At 44.3% G+C, this 23,995-nt stretch overlaps 2 protein-coding genes across 5 annotated transcripts; one reads left to right on the top strand and one right to left on the bottom strand.

The window, feature by feature from the left end:
* The first annotated feature begins 1,177 nt into the window (after positions 1-1,177).
* ptpn21 (protein tyrosine phosphatase non-receptor type 21) lies at positions 1,178-17,110 on the top strand. Of its 4 annotated transcripts, XM_056590107.1 has the most exons (21): positions 1,385-1,710; positions 2,040-2,116; positions 2,323-2,630; positions 3,587-3,756; positions 4,853-4,950; positions 6,405-6,472; positions 6,572-6,642; positions 7,288-7,375; positions 7,731-7,819; positions 8,391-8,478; positions 8,720-8,799; positions 8,941-9,048; positions 9,456-9,516; positions 9,703-9,787; positions 9,917-11,442; positions 12,115-12,255; positions 13,251-13,469; positions 13,947-14,075; positions 14,321-14,555; positions 14,844-15,004; positions 15,103-17,110. In XM_056590107.1, exons 3-21 carry the CDS (start codon positions 2,451-2,453, stop codon positions 15,229-15,231), a joined length of 3,726 nt encoding a protein of 1,241 aa, XP_056446082.1. In that variant the 5' UTR covers positions 1,385-1,710; positions 2,040-2,116; positions 2,323-2,450; the 3' UTR covers positions 15,232-17,110. The 4 variants fall into 4 exon arrangements, with proteins under 4 accessions (XP_056446084.1, XP_056446082.1, XP_056446081.1 ...); XM_056590109.1 differs by lacking the exons at positions 1,385-1,710; positions 2,040-2,116 and adding an exon at positions 1,178-1,374; XM_056590106.1 differs by lacking the exon at positions 2,040-2,116 and having other exon boundaries at positions 1,386-1,710.
* On the bottom strand, positions 16,912-20,767 carry fam98b (family with sequence similarity 98 member B). The gene is made up of 8 exons (XM_056590111.1): positions 20,577-20,767; positions 20,205-20,353; positions 19,988-20,116; positions 19,586-19,761; positions 19,335-19,415; positions 19,071-19,187; positions 18,468-18,635; positions 16,912-18,034 (listed from the first exon to the last, which is right to left on the bottom strand). Exons 1-8 carry the CDS (start codon positions 20,612-20,614, stop codon positions 17,744-17,746), a joined length of 1,149 nt encoding a protein of 382 aa, XP_056446086.1. The 5' UTR covers positions 20,615-20,767; the 3' UTR covers positions 16,912-17,743.
* Positions 20,768-23,995: the final 3,228 nt, after the last annotated feature.

Raw genomic sequence — 23,995 nt, 5'->3', positions numbered from 1 at the left:
GCTCTCCTGAGCAGGCCCATTCAGCAATAGACACTAAACAGAACTCGGAGGAGTTCAAACTCGATGAAGAAACTGTGCCTGATTGGTTGAATGACGGTGGCAATACATATAAAGGAATCAAGGAGAAAACCCTCCATCCTCAACTGGAAACCAGTGTGACTGACACAGCAGAACTCCCTCAGGAACAATGTGAAGCAACCGCTTCGACCAGTGGAGAAGAACTCCATCTGGACCCATTGGACGATGGACATGATGGACTGTCTAAAGATCTAGAGGATCTTGGGAAAAGTTTGTTTGAGTCTTTGCATGTTACTCAAAGTAGTGATCAAGGGTCTCTGAACCAGGGACACAGAGAGAGATGCTCCTCTCCCAGTGATGATGAATTTTGACTTGCACTACATTCAGGAATTGTTGCTTGATTAACATTTATACGATACATTATATTACTATAGAAATAGGTCTCAGAGATCACTCATATTTTCAGCATTTTGGTGTTACGTACGTTTTTTTTTTCTTTTTAAGGAAAGTCCAGATTCTGTATTTTGTTCTCATTAAAACACATGGAATGTTTTTCATAGGAAGAGATCAACTTCAGCATTTATATATTTTTAGATGCATTGTTAGAATTTCATAAACAAATCAATTCGGAAGTCTGGCAGAATGTTGGAATGTTATGTAACTAAACAAGTGAATTGCATTAGACAATTTCAAAGAACTGCTCACAGCTATGCACTCAGAATTTAGCAGGTGACCCGTGTGATACTGTACGAATCATGAAATTGTGTTGAGAAACGTATGCTATAGTTATACCAGGGATGAAATGAAAGTGGTAGGCGTATTTGAATTCAGTATTAACTGTTAATACTAACCTGATCGCCACCAATGAAGTGTCTTAACAATATATTTCTGAAACATTTGTGGTCTACTTTTGGAGTCTAGATTATTGGAACAGTTGAAATGTGCCTACTCTGTTTTAAATGACGCACGTATACAGAAATGTGCAAAGCAATTAAGCACTCAAACCATTGTATACGTTTTGTTGGACTATGAAAACACTTGAAAGAGGATTCTGTTTGATTACAGAGGTACATGTTTACTCAGTTCCTATGATGCTTACAATCAATGTCAAATCTTGACATAAACGGCCAATGTGAGAGGCTTTGAACTGAACGTAAACAGACCGGACAGTGGCAGGCAGTTCTGCCCCAGCTGTCTCGTTTTCTCGCAGTTTCAGTGCCCAACATTCCAGCTGTCTGATGTCATGGATTTAAACCCTTCGAGTATTCCGCCGCCACAAACGCACTATAACCCGCTTCAATTGGTATCGGCCTTAGAAAAAAAGAAGTTTTCGACTGAGGGACCTTGTTAATAATCGTAAGTAATTCGATAATAAGCCCATTTTTAAAGGTTCGTCAAACGTTGAGCAACAGTTGCTAAGCGAGGAACAATGTCGTGGCGGATGTGGAGGGGATCCACTTGTTGCTCTCTGCCCCAGGAAGTGGAACTAGGCCGGGACTTGACTGAACTATCTGGGAGCTACTATGGAGCCTGGAGTGCAACGCTTGTTTACCGCTCAACTTCTAGTGTGTGAAATTTAGTTCATTTAGATGGCTTTTCTCTCAACGCGGAGCTCGCATCATATCCGCGTTCTCGACTAGTTTCTTGCTGGCCTAAAAGCCGAAGTAAAATCGGAACCTAAACCACAAAACGGTACTGTTCACGTTATTTGCGATATAAGCAGCGACGTCAGCTTTACTTGGGGTTCGGTCTACTTGCTGGAGCACTAGCTAATGGGCTAACGCTACTTTGGATGTCTAACGGTTTAAAATACATTGAATGACATATGTTTCGCAATCTAAATAAAACTTGCCATTGCGTTGTTTTCCCAAACTTTATGCTAATGCCCGAACATTCTAGTAATTTGCCATACTAAAGAGCCCTTCTTTTATAATGTGGAGGATGATGATTTTGGGAAGGAGACATTGCAAGCAGCAGGGATTTCAAATGTGGTTGTTGTCGCCCACATATGTCCCCTCTAGTCTGGCTGTGGATACGAGTATTCCCTGGAACTGGAGTCACTTCTAGCACTACCAAATGCATGGCCATTTAGCTACTTGTATGTATTAAAATTGGTTGTCGTTCGTAATAACACATTCCACCACGTAGTTTATGTTATTTACTGATTACTGTTATGCTATATGGTGGCGCGGTCGAGTTTGACATGACCATAGACCATGACCCTGTTGACCAAATAGATATTACGTTTTGGTAATGGTGTCTACTGTTTCACTTGAAATAATTGTCATTATTTTTTGTTTCCAGGTCTGCCTGTGGATTATGATTCCGATGTCTGATTGCCCTCATAATAGCGCAGTATCTGGAGAGACAGACGGCGGCAAGTTTAATCTAACGGGAGTGAAAAAGTCTCTTCTATTGTGGGATTGTGAAACATGCCCTTGCCATTTGGCTTAAAACTCAAAAGGACCCGAAGGTATAATGTTTCCAGCAAGAGTTGTCTCGTCACTCGGATTCAGCTGCTCAATAGAGAGTTTGTTGAGTTTACACTTTCTGTGGAGAGTACTGGACAGGAATGTTTGGAGGCCGTTGCACAGAGACTGGAGTTAAGAGAGGTACGCATATTTATTTGAACACCACATTGGACATGTCTGTAATTTAGATATCTTTTGAAATGTAGTATGTTTGAGAAGAAAAATTGGTCTGTCATCAATCAATCATTGTTAACTCATTCATTTGATCCGATATTGTATTTCTGGTACAGGAAACAAAAATGTGTAATTGGCCTATACCTTCACCATATAAATCCGCCATGTCTTAAGTTGATACCGGTCACAATTTACTCCTTGAATACGGATGCAGCAGTTACTTGAACAGAGTTATGACACATAATTGTATACGTCACTATTGTTGTGTCATAGGGATTCTTGACCCACTGGATTTTGCAATCAAAATGTTGCATTCAGGGTCAATGTGTTTATTCACTACTATAGAGCATATACCATATGATACCATCCCATCAGGTCACCACAGAGGTACGATGGTGGAATTTAATGAGATCACTTTTAACTGCAGTATTTTTCTACCAGCATTCAGTAGCATGCATCCGATTGCTTGTTTAATCAGTTTGTTTGCTCAACTTCGCAAGTGCATACCATGCTCTGTGGAGTCATGTGGTGCTTACTCTAGTTTGTCATTTATTAGAGAAGGGTTGTATCAGGTTCTTCTCGGTATGACGGTCACGAGGGACAACAATAAGGTGTTGTTTTGTGATTAGAACACGTTACACATCCCGTGTCAAACAACAATCTTAAAAGTTCACTGTCTATTTTGAGACACTTTCTGCCAGATAACCGCAAGAGTGGGCGAAGAATGACAGTCTATAAATTTGGTTGATTTGTCTAATTGATTTAATATCATGGCTCATTGGGCTGATAGCTCCATAGGTGTTGACAGTTCTGAATTCATGTTAACTAGACCTTTCCACCGGGAAGTGTTTTGTCATTCAAATATGTTATGTTACAATCATATTTAAATAACTTATGTGATTACCTTGACCTTTCCTTCCCAGATAACATTCTTCAGCCTTTGGTACTACAACAAGCAGAACCAGCAAAGATGGATTGACCTGGAGAAACCATTGAAGAAGCAGCTGGACAAGTATGGCCTGGAGCCCACTGTTTACTTTGGAGTGGTGTTTTACGTGCCCAGTGTGGGGCAGCTCCAGCAGGAGATCACAAGGTGAGTTCCCACAGACACCACCTTGGAATGTGTCAAGTATGCAGCAATGACTGCTTCTTTCAATTCTATTGGGAATATTTGTGCCACCCTATTTTCTACTTCAGCAAGCTCATGTGGCCTAGGGGATGGAAAACATGTATTTTTACATGTATTTAAATTATGGATTTTAAATTATTTGAATTTAATACCTGTTGGCAATGCTAAACACTAGATTAAAAGGGAACACAACCACTTCGTAGCATGTTGAACATGCGTTGGTAAATTATCCTTATTTCTAGCCAAGGTGGCCTTCTTCTAAACAGCTTGACTTGTGTTTCTCTGCAGTAGTTTAGGAGTACATTCTGACACCCTGGTCAGGTTTTTGCAAAGACTTGGCCCTAACCCATTTTTCTGGCACTCAGAACCAGGATCCCATTACTTTATTTGGTCCAGCCTAATAGTGTCTTTAAACCCAGACCCTCTATCTTACTATTCATGTTTTTATGTGGTTGGTGAGCAGGTTATAAGACACTGCATAGTAAATATATTAGTATACAAAAGAGGGAGGGGAAAAAAAACGATACACTGACTTACTGTCATCATGTGAGCAGTAAATGTTCTGTTAGTCACATAGCTTATTTAGGTCGTATTATACAATGATTTGGAATATTATGTTTCCATGTGATTTCTCAGAAACCATTTTGTTATTTTGGTTGTATAACGTTTAATGGCTTATTGTGTAATAACCTCCATTACCACCAACAAGTAATCTATACAAGAAATACTGTGCATATAAAGACAGTCCAACATAGAGCTTGGGAGGGGAGCGCCACATGTTTTTAGTACCAGTTTGTTTCATTGTAACATATCTTTTGACCCAATCATCTGAAGCTAGTGTATTTACAACTGAAAGACCTATCATTCAAAAGCCATATTGTGACATTGGCACAATGAACTCTGAATGACTCATACCTCAAATGTATATGAATTAATTGTTCATGCATGTCAGACTTCATAATGGCTTCATGCCACTTACTGGCAAATTGAATACAAGAGGCAAATTGGTTGATGTTTTCGAGTGTTTTCTAATCTCTGTGAATCTCTTCTATCCTTGTAGATATCAGTATTACCTACAGCTAAAGAAAGATGTTCTGGAGGGAAGAATCCCATGCTCAATTGAACAAGCTATTCGTTTGGCTGGATTGGCCGTTCAAGGTAATGTGAACCCTTGATGGCGCATATTATATGGCTTTCATGTCGCGTGTAAGGCTGTGGTCAACATCCCACAGTTGTCTAGCTGAAAAGGTATGGCAAACTTTGGAAGACAAACGCCACCATTGTTACTGAAATTAAAGTAGCATTCTAATCGTGCCACACCCAATTTAACATGGTATGCAAATCAAAGCCATTCCTTTATTTGTTCAAACTTGACTATGTGACTTGCAAACAGAATAACACCCCAGCTAACACATGAATTGTGATTTGGAAAAAGGATGCTACATGTTGAACCAATCTTTTCTAGCTTTGGTAAATTCTGAGCTGCTGGAGGATTGTTAATATAAAAGTGATGGACTATACTACTCCTTTGGCGGAGTTGACTGTTATTGGTCAACAAACGTTTTGTGTTATCTTAATTGAAAATAATGGCACAATGAAAAAACGTCAACATTTCTCACTATTCCTCAATTCCACTATTCCTCAAGTTTGTTTTGTGATGACCGTCCTATTGAAGATGAGGATGCATTTCTTGTGTAAGCATCAACTCAGCAACCCCTCAGGAATTTATATTGCCTTTTCATTTAATATAGAGCCACTTAACAAGCCAGTTTCAAGCCTAAACCAACCCCTATAAAATCCAGTGGTGTGCGTGTGAGTGTGAAATCACCTTGCGTGAGGTCTCAGCCTCAGACATTTCCTAAGCCTGTGTCCGGCCATAAGAATCTCAGACACTTCTGGCAAAATGATACAGCGCTATGTAAGTCACTGGGTGTTACCTCAGCCGGACTCCTGAGGTCATTGACTGAAACAGTCATGTCCAAGCGGCTGACTCATTGCTTAAACCACTACCTGGTCACTACCAGGGTTAACAATGAATCTAAAACCTTGTTCAACAGTCATGCTTCCGTATAAATTCCGTAATGAAGTTTAAGGTGTGTGTGTGTGTGTGTGTGTGTGTGTGTGTGTGTGTGTGTGTGTGTGTGTGTGTGTGTGTGTGTGTGTGTGTGTGTGTGTGTGTGTGTGTGTGTGTGGCTAAATATACTGTAGCATAGTGCAATCCAAAGGTTAGTTGTAGCCTTAGGCCCTTTAAAGATTCTTGGTATATTCCGCATAGCTGGGAGCATGGCCAGCAGGCAGAAAGGGCTGGCCAGGAATCTGCTTTGGATCAAGATGGTTTCAGACATTGAAGCAATGCCTTTCCATATCAAATGGGTCCCCTTCACTCCTAAAATTAGCCCGGTCTGGTCATCGTACACCACAGGTTCCTTAATAAATGTCATGCCATTCAAAAAAATTTGCTTGGAAAAGTCAGCGTCGGGTCAAATGCATGATTTATATGATTCTGAATGTTGGTAAACAATATAATTGTATTTAAATGCAAGAGAGCACACGGATATAAAACAATTTACCTGTGTAATTGTTAAAGTTCTTATTTTTTTTTTTATCAAAAGCTGACTTTGGAGACTTCAACAGATATGATTCTCAGGAGTTCCTCCAGAAGTTTGTGCTGTTCCCAATTGTAAGTTATTATTTTTGTTCCTTATAACTCTGTAGATATTGACTGCAATTGCTCTTTGTAATGCAACATTTCTTTCATAAATGTGTATTTTCTCTCCAGGGCTGGATCCAGGATGAGCGCGTACTGGAAGAGGCAACCCAGAAGGTGGCTCTTCTCTACCAGAGCTACCGGTAAGAACGTTTTCCATTTTCTTTCCAGTTCTCCGTCTGCCATTTATTTCTCATTGCTTTACATGCCCTCACCCGACAAACACGCTCACATCTCTCGGACGCAGGCGCAAAGGACTCTTAGCTCCGTCTCGCCTATCTAGGCCGGTTGGCCCTTTCTGTGGATCTTTTCGTCCGCATCTGGTGTGTGTTAGTCGGCCCGTCGACAAACTTTGATTTCTTGTGATTTATACATGGATGGGCCCAAAAGAAAGCCCACAGCTGGAGCTCGCCTGGCCTCCCTGAACCTCGAGTCTTCGTTCTTTTGCCTTTTCTCAGTCATCTCATCTGGTCCAGAGCAGACGTTCTCCATCTGTCTCCTCCATCACGTTCCACTTCTATCTGCTGGGATTCATTTTCCCTTTGCTCGTCTTCCATTTACTTCCCCCTCATGCTTTAGATTATCTCCTGTAAAACTCACAGAACACATTCTTCACCCAACCTACAGAGGGGATTCGGAATACACTGGTAATAGCTGTTCTGTATTTTAGAAGGTGGATCCTGCTAGACTCGTAAAGTACTTTTCTGATCCTGTCAGAAGAGGAGAGCCCTCACCCAACATATTCTGTGGTTCTCATTGATTGCTGTGTTTTGTTCCTCCCATCTCAGGGGACTGCCTGCCCCAGAGGCAGAGATGCTGTACATGCAGGAAGTGGAGAAAATGGAGGGCTATGGCCAGGAGAGCTATCAGGCCAAGGTAACCTCAACCTAAAGCTTAAAGAAGCCATTGGGACAGTTTAATAATTAAGTACAGTTATAATACAACCTTATTTAACATGTACTCCTTTTTAATTTGTAGAAACTGTTTTGATTTGTAAAAAAAGTGGGAAAATACTGTGATATTAATTTTAGCTAATACCGCCCACCCCTCATGTATAGTATACCATATATTCATTCTGGACAATGAAAATCTGCCAGTAAGGCAAGTGTTGGCTCTATGAGCCTAATGAACATGCAATATAAAGGGGGTTGTTAGGAGGTGGGTTTGATCTGCGTGGGTTCAGTATGTCTCCATGCTTGTGTTATTTATATCCTCCCCTAAATCCCAACAGGATGGAACAGGAACAGACATCGTCCTCGGAGCTTGTCTGGACGGCATCTTTGTCAAGCACAAAAATGGCAGGCCACCAATAGTATTTAAGTACGTCTCAAAAATACACCGGGGAATGTCTTGCGTGTCTTTACGACGATGCCACAGAACGATGAAACCAGATCCGTTGATAAATGTGCCACTTTAAGCAAAAGCTCATTGTAGGTGTTTTCCCTAATGCTGTTACCGTAGAAGAAGGGGCAAGTCGTCGGCCAACATGCATAGAGTGAGGTGACGCATTCCTGACTTATTCTTGGGCAATGTTATGGCTTGCGATGTTACCCGTTTCCTTCAGACCTTTCCTTTTCCTTCCTGAATATTTCCCAAGAGGGACAGACATAAAAAGCCATTGAAAGCATTGCTTTTGAATCGAGTGCATGTTTTAAATTTAGTGTTGGCCTGTTCTGTATTGTGTCTGCGCAGTGCGGTGCATAATATATAGCTTGGCCCTTGAACATAGAATATTTATTTTCCAGCAATGCTTTTATTAAATGTTTTATTGTCTGCGTTCCCACACCAAGTAAACTCCCTTTGAGGTTTCTCTGTCATTAAAGTATGTGACCACGCTGACGTCATTTTATTTTCCCTTCTTTGTCACTCGCTTCTCTAATTGGTTGTGTAGGTGGAATGAAATTAACAACATGAGTCACAACAAGTCCTTCTTCGCACTGGAGCTAGCAAACAAAGAGGAAAGCGTTCAGTTTCAGACCGTAAGTGCCACTCACCGACCCCCTCCCTTATGTTACGGAGTGTCTGCCTTCTAGAAATAGACCGTCTGGTTAGGATATATGTTACCAGTGTGTCCCCTACAAAGCATGTGTGGGTGTGTGGTTTGACATGCAGGGTCAAAATGCCATATTCCATCTTCAGAAAGATATTTTACTGGACCTAAAATGCCTTATCGCCATCTGCACAAAAATGTTAACAACCAAAATCTCTCCCTTTTCCTAGGAAGACATGGAAACCTCCAAATACGTCTGCCGGATGTGTCTGGCCAGACACAAGTTCTATAAGATTAACAAGAGTAGCCTGTAAGTGTGTCTGTTGTTAACACGTCTAGCCTAGTTCCTGCCTCTGTCTCCTGTGCCTTAGCCAGTGCGCACGTGTACTTGGTGTGCATGTCGTCTTTGGTGTGGCCTCACTCCTCTCCCCCTCTGCTCCTCTCTCTTTAGAGGGGAGTGTGAATCCCCGCCTTCCCAGGCCTCCCAGAAGTCCATACTCACTCTTTCCTTCCCTCGCTTTCCAATGCTCTCTCGTCCCTCTCTGCCTTCTAATAAGGGGTGAGCAACACTGGTTCAGCCACCGCCTACCAACTGGTATGCCTGCCAACCAGGTGCCAACGCCCACCTCTGGCTCTCCAGTCAGTTCCGTCCCTCCCCCCCCCCCCCCCCCCCCCCACCTTTCACCCCTCACATCCAAAGGGACAATTAGCTTGTGGGCCTTTTGTGTAAACAGAATTTTCTTTTTGAAAGATGCTCTTTGACTTCATCTTCTTGGATCCTGTTCAGATTATTTGATCAAGCCAACAACTACAGGGCAGTCTACGTGGAACCAAACCTCCGACTTTTCTACGGAGAGTTTGAGTTCACTAAGAAATCTGTTATGAAAAAAATATGCAACCCGGACCCTTCCGCCTAATATCCAATCGTTTATTATTCCTTGTACTATTAATGTTTTTCTTCCTCAGTCAATCCCAACCGACCGTTGTTAACCCGGTCAGACGAAGATCGTCGACCAGGATGTCTCTGGTAAGTCCTAGCCCCTCTCACACACATCAGTTTGCCCTAACTTAACAGTCGTGCGCCAAACCAGCCAAGCTTGGCCTACAATAATATACAATAATATAACTCAATGTTACACACAATTCAATATTTTCTTGTTGCCATTAATGCTGTCCCTAAATCGCTCTATTATGTTCCGATGTTGCTGTTCAGCCAAAGCCACCATTCATGATGCCCCCGCCTCAAATGCACTACCACTCAAACGGTCACTTCACGGAGCCTTACACAACGTCCCAAGGTAGGAACCCTGTCTGGACATCTGAAAAATCCCACTATTCCCCCCCCCCCCCCCCCCATGTATCGAGACGTTGAATGACCTCCCACTAACTACCGGTGCTCTGCCGCCCGGCCTCCTCACGCTCTCCAGACAACCTGTACATGAACAACCAGAACGGCTACTACTACCACTCGCAGACCAGCCTGGACCGCTCCCCGCTGGAGTACGGCAGCGGGGGGCGCCTGCGCAACGGCAGCGTGTACAGCGCCCACAGCACCAGCTCCCTCACCAACCCGCAGCACTACACGCAGCCCTCGCCCATGTCCTCCAACCCCTCCATCACGGGCAGCGATGTCACGCGGCCCGACTACGTGCCGTCGCACCGGCACAGCGCGCTCATCCCGCCCTCGTACCGCGCCACGCCCGACTACGAGACGGTGATGCGGCAGAAGACCCGGGGCCCCGGGGCCATGGTGCTGGCCCCCGAGCACCGCCAGAGCCACTCCATGCGGAACCTCAACATCGGCAACTCGTACGCCTACAGCCGGCCCGACCCGCTGGTGTACAGCCAGCCGGAGATCCGGGTGGAGCACGGCGGCGGCGGCGGCGGCCACCTCCAGCACTACCCCTTCCACCTCAACTCCAGCTTCCACAGCCCCTCGCCGTACCCGTACCCCGCCGACCGGCGGCCCGTGGTGGGCGCCGTCAGCGTGCCGGAGCTCACCAACGTCCAGCTGCAGCAGGCCCAGGAGTACCCGGCGCCCAACATCATGCGGACGCAGGTGTACCGCCCGCCGCCGCCCTACCCCTACGCCCACCCGCGGCCCGCCAACAGCACGCCGGACCTCTCCCGCCACCTGTACGTCAGCAGCAGCAACCCGGACCTGATCGTGACGCGCCGCGTGCACCACTCGGTGCAGACCTTCCAGGAGGACAGCCTGCCCGTGGCCCACTCCCTCCAGGAGGTGTCGGAGCCGCTGCTCCAGACGGGGCCCACGCAGCGCTACCCGCACGGCGCCCACAAGCGCAACTCCATCGAGATCGCCGGCCTGGGCTACAGCCTGGAGGGCCTCCGGGTCAAAGAGAGAGCCGCGTCCTCGTCGGCCGCCGACATCGCCACGCCGCCCGCCGCCGCCGCCGCCCGCGGCCAGCCCTCGCAGGGCTCCCAGCTCAACGTGTTCCTGGAACGCACCAAGACGGACGACGGGGCGGGCCCGAAGGGAGACGCGCACTACGGACACAAGAAGTCCCTCTCGGACGCCACCATGCTGGTGCACAGCAGCGGCGAGGAGGAGGAGTTTGAGGAGGACGGCGGGCGCCGAACGCCGCTCTCCCAGGACGCGCTGGCGTCCGTGTTGCCGGAGCAACGTCCGCGGCGCAGCCTGACGTCCCTCTGCTCTCTGACGGCTCACGAGCAGACCCCCCCGGAGCCGCCGCCCGCCTACCCCGTGGGCCTCCCGTTGGACCCCGCCCTCGCCGGCGCCCTGGGCTACCAGCCCCACCCTCTGGTGCAGGACCTGGAGCCACGCTACCTGCTCTCAGAGCTCCGGCAGCCCAGGATCATGCCCTCGGTGTCGGAGGGAGACCTGAGCAGTCAGCCCAAGAAGGACTTCAAGAAGAGGCCCGTGTCCGACGTTCCCGCTGCGAAGAAGACCATTGAAGGGCTGCCACCTCCGGTAAGTTGTTTGTCCTCTTAGGCTCCTGGCTGGGTAGCCTTGAATCCTTCTATATAATGATATTTTCTACACGTCTTTTACTTGTCACTTATTATTTCACTGCTCCGCGCTTAAAAGCTTGGCCATGAACTTGAAAATCAAGGATTTTTTTAATTTGTGTACTCTTAGGTTTTAAGTCCTTGAAGTGCTTTTTTTTTTACCAATCTAAATGTCAAATTTCCTTGTTGCGTGAGAACATCATCTAGGAGTAGTCTTTAAAGAGTAGACCGCATTTTATTACTAATTGAATAGGAATGTGTTGCGCAGATATGTTCATTATTGAAAAATTCAAAAAAACTAACTATTTTCAACAATGCTAGTCCTATTATTTCTCTTTCCAAACTAAACTGTTTGCATGCCTGAGATATGAAAGGGAAATAATTTTGCCCATTTAAAAGGCACCAACAAGGTTAACCCAAACAATGTTGTCATTTCACACGTGACACACCTGCATCCGCAAAGAATGCAGTCGGAACACCTCTAGGAAGAGAGAACCCGACAGGCGACATTCCCCAAACGCCTGAGAGCCACTTCCTCCTGTATTCTGTATTCTGTACTGTCCTCCCGAGACACCGGAGACTTTAAACTGCCCACCTCGTCACTCTACCCTGTCTGGTCATGTTGGCACGGCAGGGCTCGAAGCGTGGGACCCGGGCGGAGGTGAAGAAGATGGGGCCCCTGAAGGTGGCGGCCCTCAACGGTCTGTCGCTGTCGCGGCTGCCCATGCACGACGAGGGCAAAGACGAGCCCGAGAACGCCTCCAACGACGAGAGGGTGAGGGCACCGTCTCCTTCAGCACTCTGTATAATGGAGCCGATCTGTACTCTGTACTGGCTGACTGTGTGTGTGTGTGTGTGTGTTTCTACTGCTTATGTAAAATATTTACTATTCAGATGAATTGGACTTTGTACAAAGTAATTTGCAGATGCTTGTCATCTTTCTCTGGAGGTCTACAGCTGGCCTGTGAGTGTTGAGGATGTAACAGCCTAGCTACTGCCTTGTCCAAATGTAGTTCCCCCATCTAAGCTGAATTTATATTTAAAGAGCCAGTGATCCCACTGTTTGAGATGGAATTTGAACACGGTGTAATAACGAAACAAAAAAGTGTTTTGGGAACGAGGGGGGCGTGTTATCCCCATGGTTACGGCCCAGGCCAATGTTATGATACTTTTTGAGTACAGTCGTGTAACACTGCGCCATGTGATTTTTGTATATGAAATCCCTCACACACCGTAGCGTTGTACCATAGGTGTCCGGGAAGCCTTACCCTCACTCAAACGTGGATATTAAATCCATCGCTGCTCAGATGGAGCTTCACCGTCCACACACACCGTGGCGTTACACAATAACTGTCAGAAAAGCGAAACCTTACACCGCAGTCCGCCGCTGCCCAGACAGAGCTCCACACGTCCACACACACACCACGCCGCCGGGGCCCCTTGGTTTGTGACGTCAGACTACGTCGGGAAAAAGTAGCCTGGCTTCACGAAAAGAACGGCATCTCCGTACGCAGCAGAGTGGAACGTTCACGTGTTGTTTTGGGATGAATGGCAAAAAAAAATACAATTCAGTATGTGATTAAATGGCACAGTGACTACGTTGACGATCATATAAGACGCCTTACCACGTTTAAAACGTTTTGGGTTCACTGGCTCTTTAAATCGACAATGTTGCGTCGTGGAGGCCGTTGCATGCCGCATATCACCCGCTGTCTCTACTTCTCTCTGGGTTTATTCATCATAGAGTGTGTGTGTGTGTGTGTGTGTCAGTGTAAGGTTCTGGAGCAGCGCATGGAGCAGGGCATGGTGTTCACCGAGTACGAGCAGATCCCCAAGCGGCGGCCGTCGGGCGACTGCGCCATCGCCCAGCAGCCCGAGAACGGCGAGAGGAACCGCTTCCAGGACGTGCTGCCCTACGACGACACGCGCGTGGAGCTGGTGCCCACCAAGGAGAACAACACGGGCTACATCAACGCCTCGCACATCAGAGTGAGAGCCAGGAGCCCTGACCTCACAGTCACACCACTGTCCCTGTCGTCCATCGACGGTGGGACTCACCACTCCGGGGGGCGGCAGTAGCTAGAGCAGGGTTGGCTGGTAACCGCAAGGTTGCTAGTTCGATCCCCGGCTCCTCCTAGCCGAGTGTCGAGGTGTCCCCGAGCAAGGCACCTCACCCTAACTGCTCCCGACGAGCTGGCTGTCGCCTTGCGTGGTTTAGCCCCGCTGTCGGTGTGAGAATGTGTGCATGCATGGGTGAATGCCTGGCAATACTGTAAAGCGCTTCGGATAAAAAGCGCTATATAAATGCAGGCCATTTACTCACCATATCCAATAACTTGCAGCACACTGGAAGTGTAACTCTTTCAGTGCAAATCAAGAAACGTCTGGTCAGCTCCCATTGTTTTGGCCAAAGTTGGTGGTTACAGCAGCCGAACCTGACGCAGTGTGTGTGTCCTCGCCCTGTAGGTCACTGTGAGCGGCCATGAGTGGAGCTACATCGCATCGCAGGGCCCCCTGTCCAACACCTGCCAGGACTTCTGGCAGATGGTGTGGGAGCAGGGCGTGTCCATCATCGCCATGGTTACCGCTGAAGAGGTACGTGGTTAAAACGCTGAGATGTCTCCCAAAGGCTCATTTCAAAACATCATCATTACCTCTTACTGGTAACTGGTTGTTGACAATTGGGCGCTAGCCTTCTTGAACATGTCCGGGTTGTAAATTAGGATTTTGACTAAATCTCCACTTTTGACCGTGTAGTGGTTGGAGAATGGCTGAACCGTTGGTTGTGTGGGGAGTGTGTTGACTCAGTGTTGACTCCGTCTCTCCCGCCGGCTCTGCAGGAGGGCGGTCGGGAGAAGAGCTTCCGCTACTGGCCGCGGCTGGGCTCGCGCCACAACACGGTGACGTACGGCCGCTTCAAGATCACCACCCGCTTCCGGACAGACTCGGGATGCTACGCCACCACCGGCCTCAAGATCAAACACCTGCTCTCGGGCCACGAGAGGACCATCTGGCACCTGCAGTACACCGACTGGCCCGACCACGGCTGTCCGGAGGACTTCAAGGGCTTCCTCAGTGAGTCGTCCAGAGACGTGATTTGTCCAGGGAAAAATTGGACTATAATGATGGTCTTCATTAGAAAATGGCATTCATTTTAAAACATACATACAATCCATATCTAAACCTTATTTGACTAAGAAACGTGTGTGTGTGTGTGTGTGTGTGTGTGTGTGTGTGTGTGTGTGTGTGTGTGTGTGTGTGTGTGTGTGTGTGTGTGTGTGTGTGTGTGTGTGTGTGTGTGTGTGTGTGTGTGTGTGTGTGTGTGTGTGTGTGTGTCTCATCGTTAACCTGCGTGTCCTGCAGCCTTCCTGGAGGAGGTCCAGTCCGTGAGGAGGCACACCAACAGCATCAGTGACCCCAAGAACGCCCATCAGCCAGTGCTGGTGCACTGCAGCGCCGGGGTGGGCCGCACGGGGGTGGTCCTCCTCTCAGAGATCATGATCGCCTGTCTGGAGCACAACGAGGTAACCATGACGAGCTCGACAACCAATCAACATAATGATCAATAAAATGCAAAAGACAAAACAAACTGAAGGATTGAACCTGTTGTCTTTTGTCCCAGATGTTCGACGTCCCGACGGTCCTGAGCATGCTCCGTCAGCAGAGGATGATGATGGTGCAGACCATCTCGCAGTACGTCTTCATCTACAAGGTGCTCATCCAGTTCCTGCGCAACTCCAGGCTCATCTAAACCCCACGTCGTCTTTAACGAACACGTGGGCGACCGGGATCATGTCCGCGGCCTGCATCGAAGCGGAACCCCCCCCCCTCTCCCCCCCCCTCTCCTCTTGAGTATTAACGGAGGTCAAAGACTTGAATTAGGATGAGGAAGCGACAGCCAACCCAAAGGACTCGTAGCCACCGCGCTATGCCTCGCCCCATACAGTATTATAATAATCCACTGTGTTATTTACCCTACTTTGAATAATACATGAAGCCCAGCACTTTTTTGGTAAAAGCTGTATATATATATAGAAGAACTTTGGTCACGCTGCAGTAAAAAAAACATTTTAGATTTTCTTTTTGTATTCAAAACCAGTGGATCTTTTAATATGATCCAGCTTTTTGTTTGGTTTTCCGAGATGAATGTGTTACTGAATGAAGGTCATTATTTTTTTATCTGATCATGAAGGCGTTAAACATACCTGGTATAGAGGATATTTTTATAGATATTCTTAGGTCTATACTGAGTATAGGGCCCAGAAATTACATATGGACCTGCCACACAGAAGGCTTACTTATCCCACAACCATGAAGCTGAATATAATAATTATAATAAATATCTTGTTAGTCAGGGAGCTATGGCGCTGTTTATCATAATCCCTGTGTTGCTATGGACACAATGCTGTACAGCGCACACAATATTGATGTTTCGGTGGATTGACAACTCAGTTCTCAGGTGTTAACCAAAGAATCCTTGTTTATCCCCAGTCGCATTCATTCACCTGTAACGAGGCTTTACATGGCTGTCTTAGTAACCTTTCACTGGTAATATTTATTTCTTTGTTTTGTTTCCTTTTGAAAGCAAACATAATGGTGGTTTAGAAGTCAATTTAACAGGTGGATCACAAAGGACTGTTTTGTATTTACTCGATCCGCACACTCAAAGCAAATACTTTTGTAAGCAGGCTCGATGCCCTAGCAATTTAGTTCAAAACCCACTTTTTTTTAAATGTGTGAATGTCATCCTAAAAAATAAGTAATATTATTTTGTATTCAACAATCTGACCTTAAAAGTGCGAAGCAGGTTTATTTGTCATCGGTAGATCTGGAAGACAAACATATTTATAACGACTTCACTAATGTGAGTTGATCATGCTGGCAAATCGGGCTCCCCTAGCCCTCTGTCCAATAAATGCTGTACAACATCTCTTCAATGTTTTATTTCCCACATGTGTGAATTACCTAAGATGTCAGTGATATGCTTTGTAGTAGCCATACAACACATCCATGTGCAGGTGTTCACATACCTGCAGAAAGTAATTAATTTAACTATTGGGTACTCAAACCAGCTCTATTGAAGTTTTCATGAAGCCTTTGTCACATGAAGTGTTGGCTACAGGGTAATTGTTGAAATGGGCAGCATTCAACAAAGATTTGAAAGCATTGCTTTACTGACTGCTATTGTATTAAACTGTTGTTTCGAGAGCAGCGCATGGGAGAGACATGAGATGGCCTAAAGTCAAGCTTTGATAGACATTTAGTCGATAGTCCACAGCAGTGGAATGCAATTAGAGAATCTTAACCCATTTTAATGCTAGCTTTAGTGTGTTTCTAAACTAGGTACGTTTTTTGTAGCCAAACTGAAAAATGTAAGCATTTGCATTAGGTACACATTGCAATAGTGTTTGTCAGAACAAAGGGTTTATTAAACAATGTGAAAATCGTAATTCCCAGGAAAAAGTGGAGATATTCTCTGCTAATAAATATTTGCAAATATACATTTTATTCAGGCATCACCACTTGCCTGCAGTGTCCCCTAGTGGTCCAAAACGAGGTGAGTTCAAGACAGGTTACTGTTCGGGAAACTTCATTAAATAAATGAGACAAACTTAATCAAACTACAGAGGTATCTGTCTACAGAAAATAGTTCATGATGGTGAGCAATTCATTGGCTGAATGAACATTGCTTTGCCATACTTTACATCTAAGTAATCTAAGGCAGTAGAATAGTATAAGAAATAACTAAAATATCTCCTAGTTGCATTACAGAATAAAGGAATGATATTTTCAGTATATATTTCTTAATTGTAATAATTTGTTCACACATCTCACTAAATTTCCATTTTGTCAGAGATTCGTCAAGTGATTCCTGAACGTATTCCTCTGTTTAAAACAAGTTAAGCTTCCACACCAAACATGATGGAAGTTGCGATGTATTTTGAGTTTGACCTTGCAAAACTGGGTGCCACTAGAAATACATAATCTTGTTTAGTCACACTGTTCTAGTCAACACTTCAAAGTTCATGCATAGAAAATTATAACAAATAAAAGCCACGGGCATAAAATTCATTACCAGTAAGAAATAGGAGTTCAATGAGGCCGTCAGCATTTAAGCCAAATGGCATCAAATTCTGCAAACATGATTGATTCCATCTATTTTTCAACAAACTTGAAAATTATTTTTTTCTGTCTCTAGAAAATAGGTAAGTTTATAACACTGTACACATTGACAAAACTGCAACAAAATAATACAATTAGTGCTAGTATCTCCCTCTCTTCCCTCCATGTCCACCGTGGTTCCAACTTCCTCTTCCACCACCACCACCGCCGCCGCCGCCGCCGCCGCCGCCGCCGCCCCCTCTCCAATTACCACCACCACCGCCGCCGCCGCCCCCTCTCCAATTACCACCACCTCCTCTTCCTCCACCACCTCCTCCTCTCCCCCAGCCACCTCCACCCTCCTGTCTCTTCTGCCAGGGAGGCATCTCAGGGGGCGGGGCATCTATCTCAGAGGGACGGCCTCCTCGGTCGGGCACCCTGCCCATCAAGACCTGCAGAGCAGAACCAACCAATCAAGGACCGCATTGAAAGTGGGACTGCTTTAGAGGGACATCATGCCACTTCAGAAAGCTGCAAAGATTTACGACTATTAAAAAAAACACTCCTTTTAGGATAAACTTCTATATTTATGAGGCAGGAAGTAGTTGTAGTGGTTAACAAATCGATTGGTCGAGCAGGAAAAGGGCGATGTTTTGTTTTTGACGGCCGGTCAAGAATAAAATGAATGAAACAGTATTTTAGGTTAACTGAAACATAATTTTCCACTTTTTAGCACAACATTTTTCACTGGAGCAGAATCATTTGCTTGTTTGTTGATGTATATTTGGGGGTGGGATTACAGGATAACGCGACAGAAGTATCAAGAGTCAATGGTATCCTTATCCCACGGCCTGTGAGATACTATAATACGAGCGATAGAAGTACCTTGTTGACAGCACAGGCTGTATGCTCCCTGCTGGAGCCACTGCTAGTCTTCACCACGTTACAGATGTCCTCCCTGGCCGCCAGCAGCTCCGCAACCCCCACAGAGGGCTGGGGCTTCAGGGAGTGTCTCCTTGGCTGGTACGCCCTGGCCATGCTGTCCACCTTCACCTGAAAACCACAGACACATATGGGATTAGAATCAAACACGTGTCCGTATCAAAATGTAGCATCATACAAGGCTGACAGAAAAGGGACGTCAATGAATTCCCTATTCAGTATAGATTTTGTTATCCACCTCTGAATGATAGGACAATCTATATAAGCCTCAAAAAAGATCACATAACTTTTAAGTTAACATTTATATAATGTAATATATTATAACTTGTATTTTTAAGTTAAATAATCACCTCCTGTCATTAATACAGATAAACATGGAAACAACAAAGCTATGTTCAATATAATTTAAAGAGGGATAGACTTTAACAACTATCAACAATGACAGCACATTGTCTTTGACGGGATGGACAGATATAGACATAACATACAACAATCAGTTGAGGGCAAACAGCATAAGCATAATGAGAGGAAGAACATTCGACCTGCCTTAGCTCGGTCAGACCAGCCAAAGGACTGCACGGTCACATCCAGTCTTTTGATCAACATTCTCCTCCGGCACTCGTACTCCGACGTCAGTGCTACGTTGATGCTATTAAGTTTCTCCTGACAAACAAGAGAAATCAGTCGGACGAACAAAAAACCTCATAGTATCACCTACAAAAGAACAACACTGGAGGTACTTCTCGTAAATGGGTTCCAAAGCCTCAGATTGTGCCCGAGGCGTTTATACACAAGGCTTTGCCAGCTCACCCATTGGTCATGGCTCAGAGTCTTGGTCAGCACCGGCTCTTCCATGATCCCAGTGGGAAGTTTTTGAAGGACTTTGTTTATCTGTAAAAGAAGCACATTGTATAATAAACAAGTACACAAGTAGAAAATACAAAATCGAAATACCGTGCAAATCATATTAGTCAAACTAAATACCGTGCTAATCATATAAGTCAAACTCTCTTGTCAATATGTTAAATAAAACATAACATTTTTGAGACATTCAGCCGCACCTGTTCCTCTACTTGAGAGAAAACCTCCTCTATGCCTCGTCCGCGAGGCTCAGGCAGCACTAAGGTCTGACAGATGTCCTGGAGGTCCTGATGGAAGGTGCCGTCTCGTCCTTCCTTCTTCGACCCCATCTTGCTCCTCTCCATCTGGGCTGCTTGGAGCTCAGAGCTGAGGAACACTGTGAAAAATACACCCTGGTCAGAATCATCTGAATTGTATGCTCAATTATCTTTGTGCATTAAAGAAAAGATAAAACTTCAAAATTTGTGTATTATTGTATCAAGTTCAGTATTTGATAAGATATACTATAATATATTATACCATACGCAAGCATAAGAGTTCATGTCAAACATGCATTTTTGGTGCAAACTTGAATTACATGCAAAATGTAGCCTACTACACACAGAGTAGCTGCAGGTTGTGCTTTTTGATTTGCAGTTGTCCCTTGAGAATCCCTGCGAGAACCGCTTTGTAAGGACAGTGAAGCTCTTTTAGCAAACTGCTCATCTCCAGTTGAAGCCCCTCAATGTCACCTGGAGGGAAATAGGACAAATCACAAAAATGAATACATGAGGCCATTATTATTGCCATATTAATTCAGTAGGGAGTATAGTGCTTTACCTGGTCCGGAAGAAATGCTTTCTTCCAGATTGCATAACGTCTTTAATCTGGACGCCAGCCACACGCAGAGGTCCACAAACTCCGGAGAGGACAGCCCTCCTTCTACACCACTGAGTAGACACTTCTCCTCCAGCAGAGGGCCATCGTACCTTAATGATAACAGTGTAGGATAAGAATCAATCTATTGCATTTTTAATAGCCAGATTTGATATACGTCGCCATGATATGATCAGTGCAATCTGCCTCTGTTACAGCCCATTAGTGTGTTTTAATGTTTAATTATTGTTTGTTCAACAAAACCACAACGTATGCTTGATATTATGTCGAATATTTTAAGCCACACTAGCTATAGGACAACGTCTGCTTGCTTACCCAAGTTGTTCTAACGAATCCAAAATGTCTCCTTCCATCGTGGAAGCAGTTCTGAGACCTTGGAGTATAATATCATATATTCCTTACGTTTTAAGTCCTTATTCAAACAGACAGAATATTCATTCACATCTGCAGTGAAAACATGCTATCGGTTCGCTGTAACAATCAAATCAGCCCCTGTGGAACGTTACCTCAGAGCAAACGTTCCGCTGCAGATTTGACCCAGGCCTGTTATGTATGATATTATCCTCATTATTTTGACTAAATGGCAGTCCACAAGTATAAACTGAAATGCAATTTCCTTGAGCTGAAGCATACATATTTTAAAATCAGCATTATTTGCAAAACGAGGCTGCAAGTAGGATATGTTACATTATATAACATTAATATAATATACGATGTTAATACTTATATATGTATATTGGGTTTGGATCCCGTTTGTTGATAAATTCCGCCAACATACGGGATAGTCCAATAGTCTAATAGCCGCCACATTTTTTATTCATTTATATATTTATATGTATATATGTGTATATATATTCATTTTTCTTTCCCTTTAAAATAATAAACGTTTTGCCAACCTAATAGTTTTATCAGTGAAACTTAGAAAGTGATTACATTTGCAATACTTATACTTGGGTCTCCAGATAGCGGGATCGAAGAGCTCCAAAGTTGTTTGAAAGGTGATTTAATGGAGAGGATGGATAAGGATTTCATTCTAGTAGGCCCTTTGCCATCACTCACCAATCCAAAACATTTGATTGGCTAATGACTTGAAAGAACAAAACATACTAATCAAGAGAGCTATCAATGTTCATTTTATAGCTGGGGTTGGAACTCATTGTCCCAGACTAGGTTGTGAATGTGCATATTTATACCTCAATGTACATCTTGGCTTTTTCATCTTCCCATTCCCAAAACAATCATCATCCCTGGGTCGACTCCATCCTCCTCAGCACTAGATTAGCGGTGCCGCTGATAACAAAACGGAAGACACCAGGGGAGACTTCTTTCAAATGACACAGCCTTTACGATAACCTCTAAACAACTGACCCATCTACAATTTAAACAACCTGAGTTCAAAAGATAATCTGACTACCCTCCCAACTCATATTTTACCAAGTGACATTTATTTTTTAAATAAAATGTGATAAAGCAGTGAGGTAATCTTAGTAACTCCAAATTTTGACACATCCTTTAACATGAATGATCTCATTTAGGTTTAAGTATTTACCATCATGCCAGCCATAGTTGGCAAAACATATGACCTCCACTAACTGTGCAAACCACTCTGACGTCATCTCCACGGGGGTAACCCAACCAGCACTGCTGATGCGCCATCCACCCCTGCTGTCCGAACAACACATAAGGCGTGCGAGATAATCACTTTGACATGCCTATGACTCTCCAATGGGCTCAATTCGATCATCCCCACTTTCAGAGGTCAACAACAACAATGGAATCACTCTTCTATTCTCCAAATTCATGTTCACACTCACAGTCTGCTGCTCCTTCCATGTCATCACCGATTGGTGATAACCTGCACTAGAATGCTCCCCAACAGAATCATCCATTAAATGTCATGTATGGAGGCCCAATATTACTGCAGGTATTGAGAATAGTTGCGTGTGATTAATATAGACACACATAAACAGTCACACAAGTGTAAAGGGGCAGGGACGCATTCAATAAACGGCCTCATATGGCTCTCATTCAGCAAGAGGATTCCACCAATCACAAACAAGGAAAGCGTACTAAAGCATATTTGTTCTGCATTTCTGTTTAGCTTTCCTCTTGGCATGTCACCCAGAATGACCCGAGTCATTATACCCACGTGTGTGTTTGCGTATCTGTGTGTGTGTGTGTGTGTGTGTTTGTGAAGCGAAGCTAAACAAAATCAAAAATACATCAGAAACTGAGTAAAACTCACCATTTTATTATGATATTTGTTATTTGATATGTCAAATTACAAGTGTATGATGTAACATAAAAACAGTTACAAACATATGTATGCATATTTACATTATAGATTTATGAAAAGTAACAAGCTACATCTGTATAAAGAAAATACAACTATGACATGAGAGTTATTGGGACTATACATTTTACATTGTATACTTGGTATTCTTAAACCATGACAGAAATACCGAAGACATAGAAACCAGTAGAACCAAAGGATGGGCGTGAGGCACTTTTTCGAGGTTGTCAGGTAGGGGAGAGGGGGTCGGGGTTGTTGGGGTGGGGGGTCAGGGGGATGGGTGGTAGGACGGGGGCGGAGGGCTGTTGAAAGATGATGGCGATAAAGGAAGAAATATGCACACAAAAAAAAACGAAAAAAAGGAAACAAAAAAAACGAGGCAGTGTTTTACAGAATAGTTAAGAGTACCATTTATACTGCAATTCTCAAAAACACAAATGTTGTCCACTATTTATAACTAATCACATAAATGTTACATCATCAAGCGCTGTAAGTGTGAAAGAAAAGGGGGGAGAGAGCGAAGGAGAGCTTACGAACGTCATCAGTGCACCGAAGCGTTGGAGAACTGAAACATAACCACTCGACTGCTGAGAAAAGTTACCTTTAAAACAATACACTCAAGAGAAAAACGGTTTTATATAGCCATTTTTTTTTTTTTTACTTTAAATCTACACAAAGTCAAGAATCTACTCTTGTATGCATTCCCAAAGATATGTACAATTTGCAAGATTGAAAGAAGATAAAAAGACTAGCAGCAGAGTGGTTAAAAACTGAAGTCTTACATTACGGGAGTAAAAAAAAAGAAAAAAAAGAATCACACACACACACACACACATATATATATATGTACATATACATATATATACACATTAACATATATATGTACTGTATATACATACACATACATACATATACACATACATACATACATATATATATATATATACACATACATATTTAGATATAGCATTAGATATATCTATAGATATATAGATATATATATAATAGAGCGGACAGACACATGTTGCATATATAATACAGTACATGACGGAAGTCGCACTGTGCTGGTTAATGTAGAAATGAGTGTTACTTCAGGACTCTAGACGTTGTATGAATGCACATCCTACATTTTGCTCCTCAGCCAGCAAGTTTTAGTCAGGTTCATCAAACCTTGGTTCAGCTTGCACTACGCAGGGCGATCCAATCGCAATGGGACGTTATGAAAAAAATGAAACATTTGGTTAACATGCACAACTGCATGACATGCATTCCACACACACCCAGCTCCCCAACACGTCTGTGGGCATACAAGCAAGGTGATCGCATCACACACACACACACACACACACACACACACACACACACACACACACACACACACACACACACACACACACACACACACACACACACACACACACACACACACACACACCTCAGA

This window comes from Gadus chalcogrammus, chromosome 5 (assembly GCF_026213295.1).
Source record: "Gadus chalcogrammus isolate NIFS_2021 chromosome 5, NIFS_Gcha_1.0, whole genome shotgun sequence".
NCBI classification, from domain to species: Eukaryota; Metazoa; Chordata; class Actinopteri; order Gadiformes; family Gadidae; genus Gadus; species Gadus chalcogrammus.
This window is presented reverse-complemented; position numbering and strand designations above follow the sequence as displayed.

What these genes read in the sequence shown, in the direction of transcription:
- ptpn21 (XM_056590109.1), top strand. Translation starts at nt 2,451, where the DNA reads ATGCCCTTGCCATTTGGCTTAAAACTCAAAAGGACCCGAAGGTATAAT. An exon ending in AGAGACTGGAGTTAAGAGAG is followed by an intron (nt 2,631 to 3,586) that starts GTACGCATATTT and finishes TTTCCTTCCCAG; the next exon opens with ATAACATTCTTCAGCCTTTG. An exon ending in CCTGTCTGGAGCACAACGAG is followed by an intron (nt 15,005 to 15,102) that starts GTAACCATGACG and finishes CTTTTGTCCCAG; the next exon opens with ATGTTCGACGTCCCGACGGT.
- fam98b (XM_056590111.1), bottom strand. Translation starts at nt 20,614, where the DNA reads ATGGAAGGAGACATTTTGGATTCGTTAGAACAACTTGG. An exon ending in CTCTGAGCCATGACCAATGG is followed by an intron (nt 19,188 to 19,334) that starts GTGAGCTGGCAA and finishes CTTGTTTGTCAG; the next exon opens with GAGAAACTTAATAGCATCAA. An exon ending in GCTGGTCTGACCGAGCTAAG is followed by an intron (nt 18,636 to 19,070) that starts GCAGGTCGAATG and finishes TGTGGTTTTCAG; the next exon opens with GTGAAGGTGGACAGCATGGC.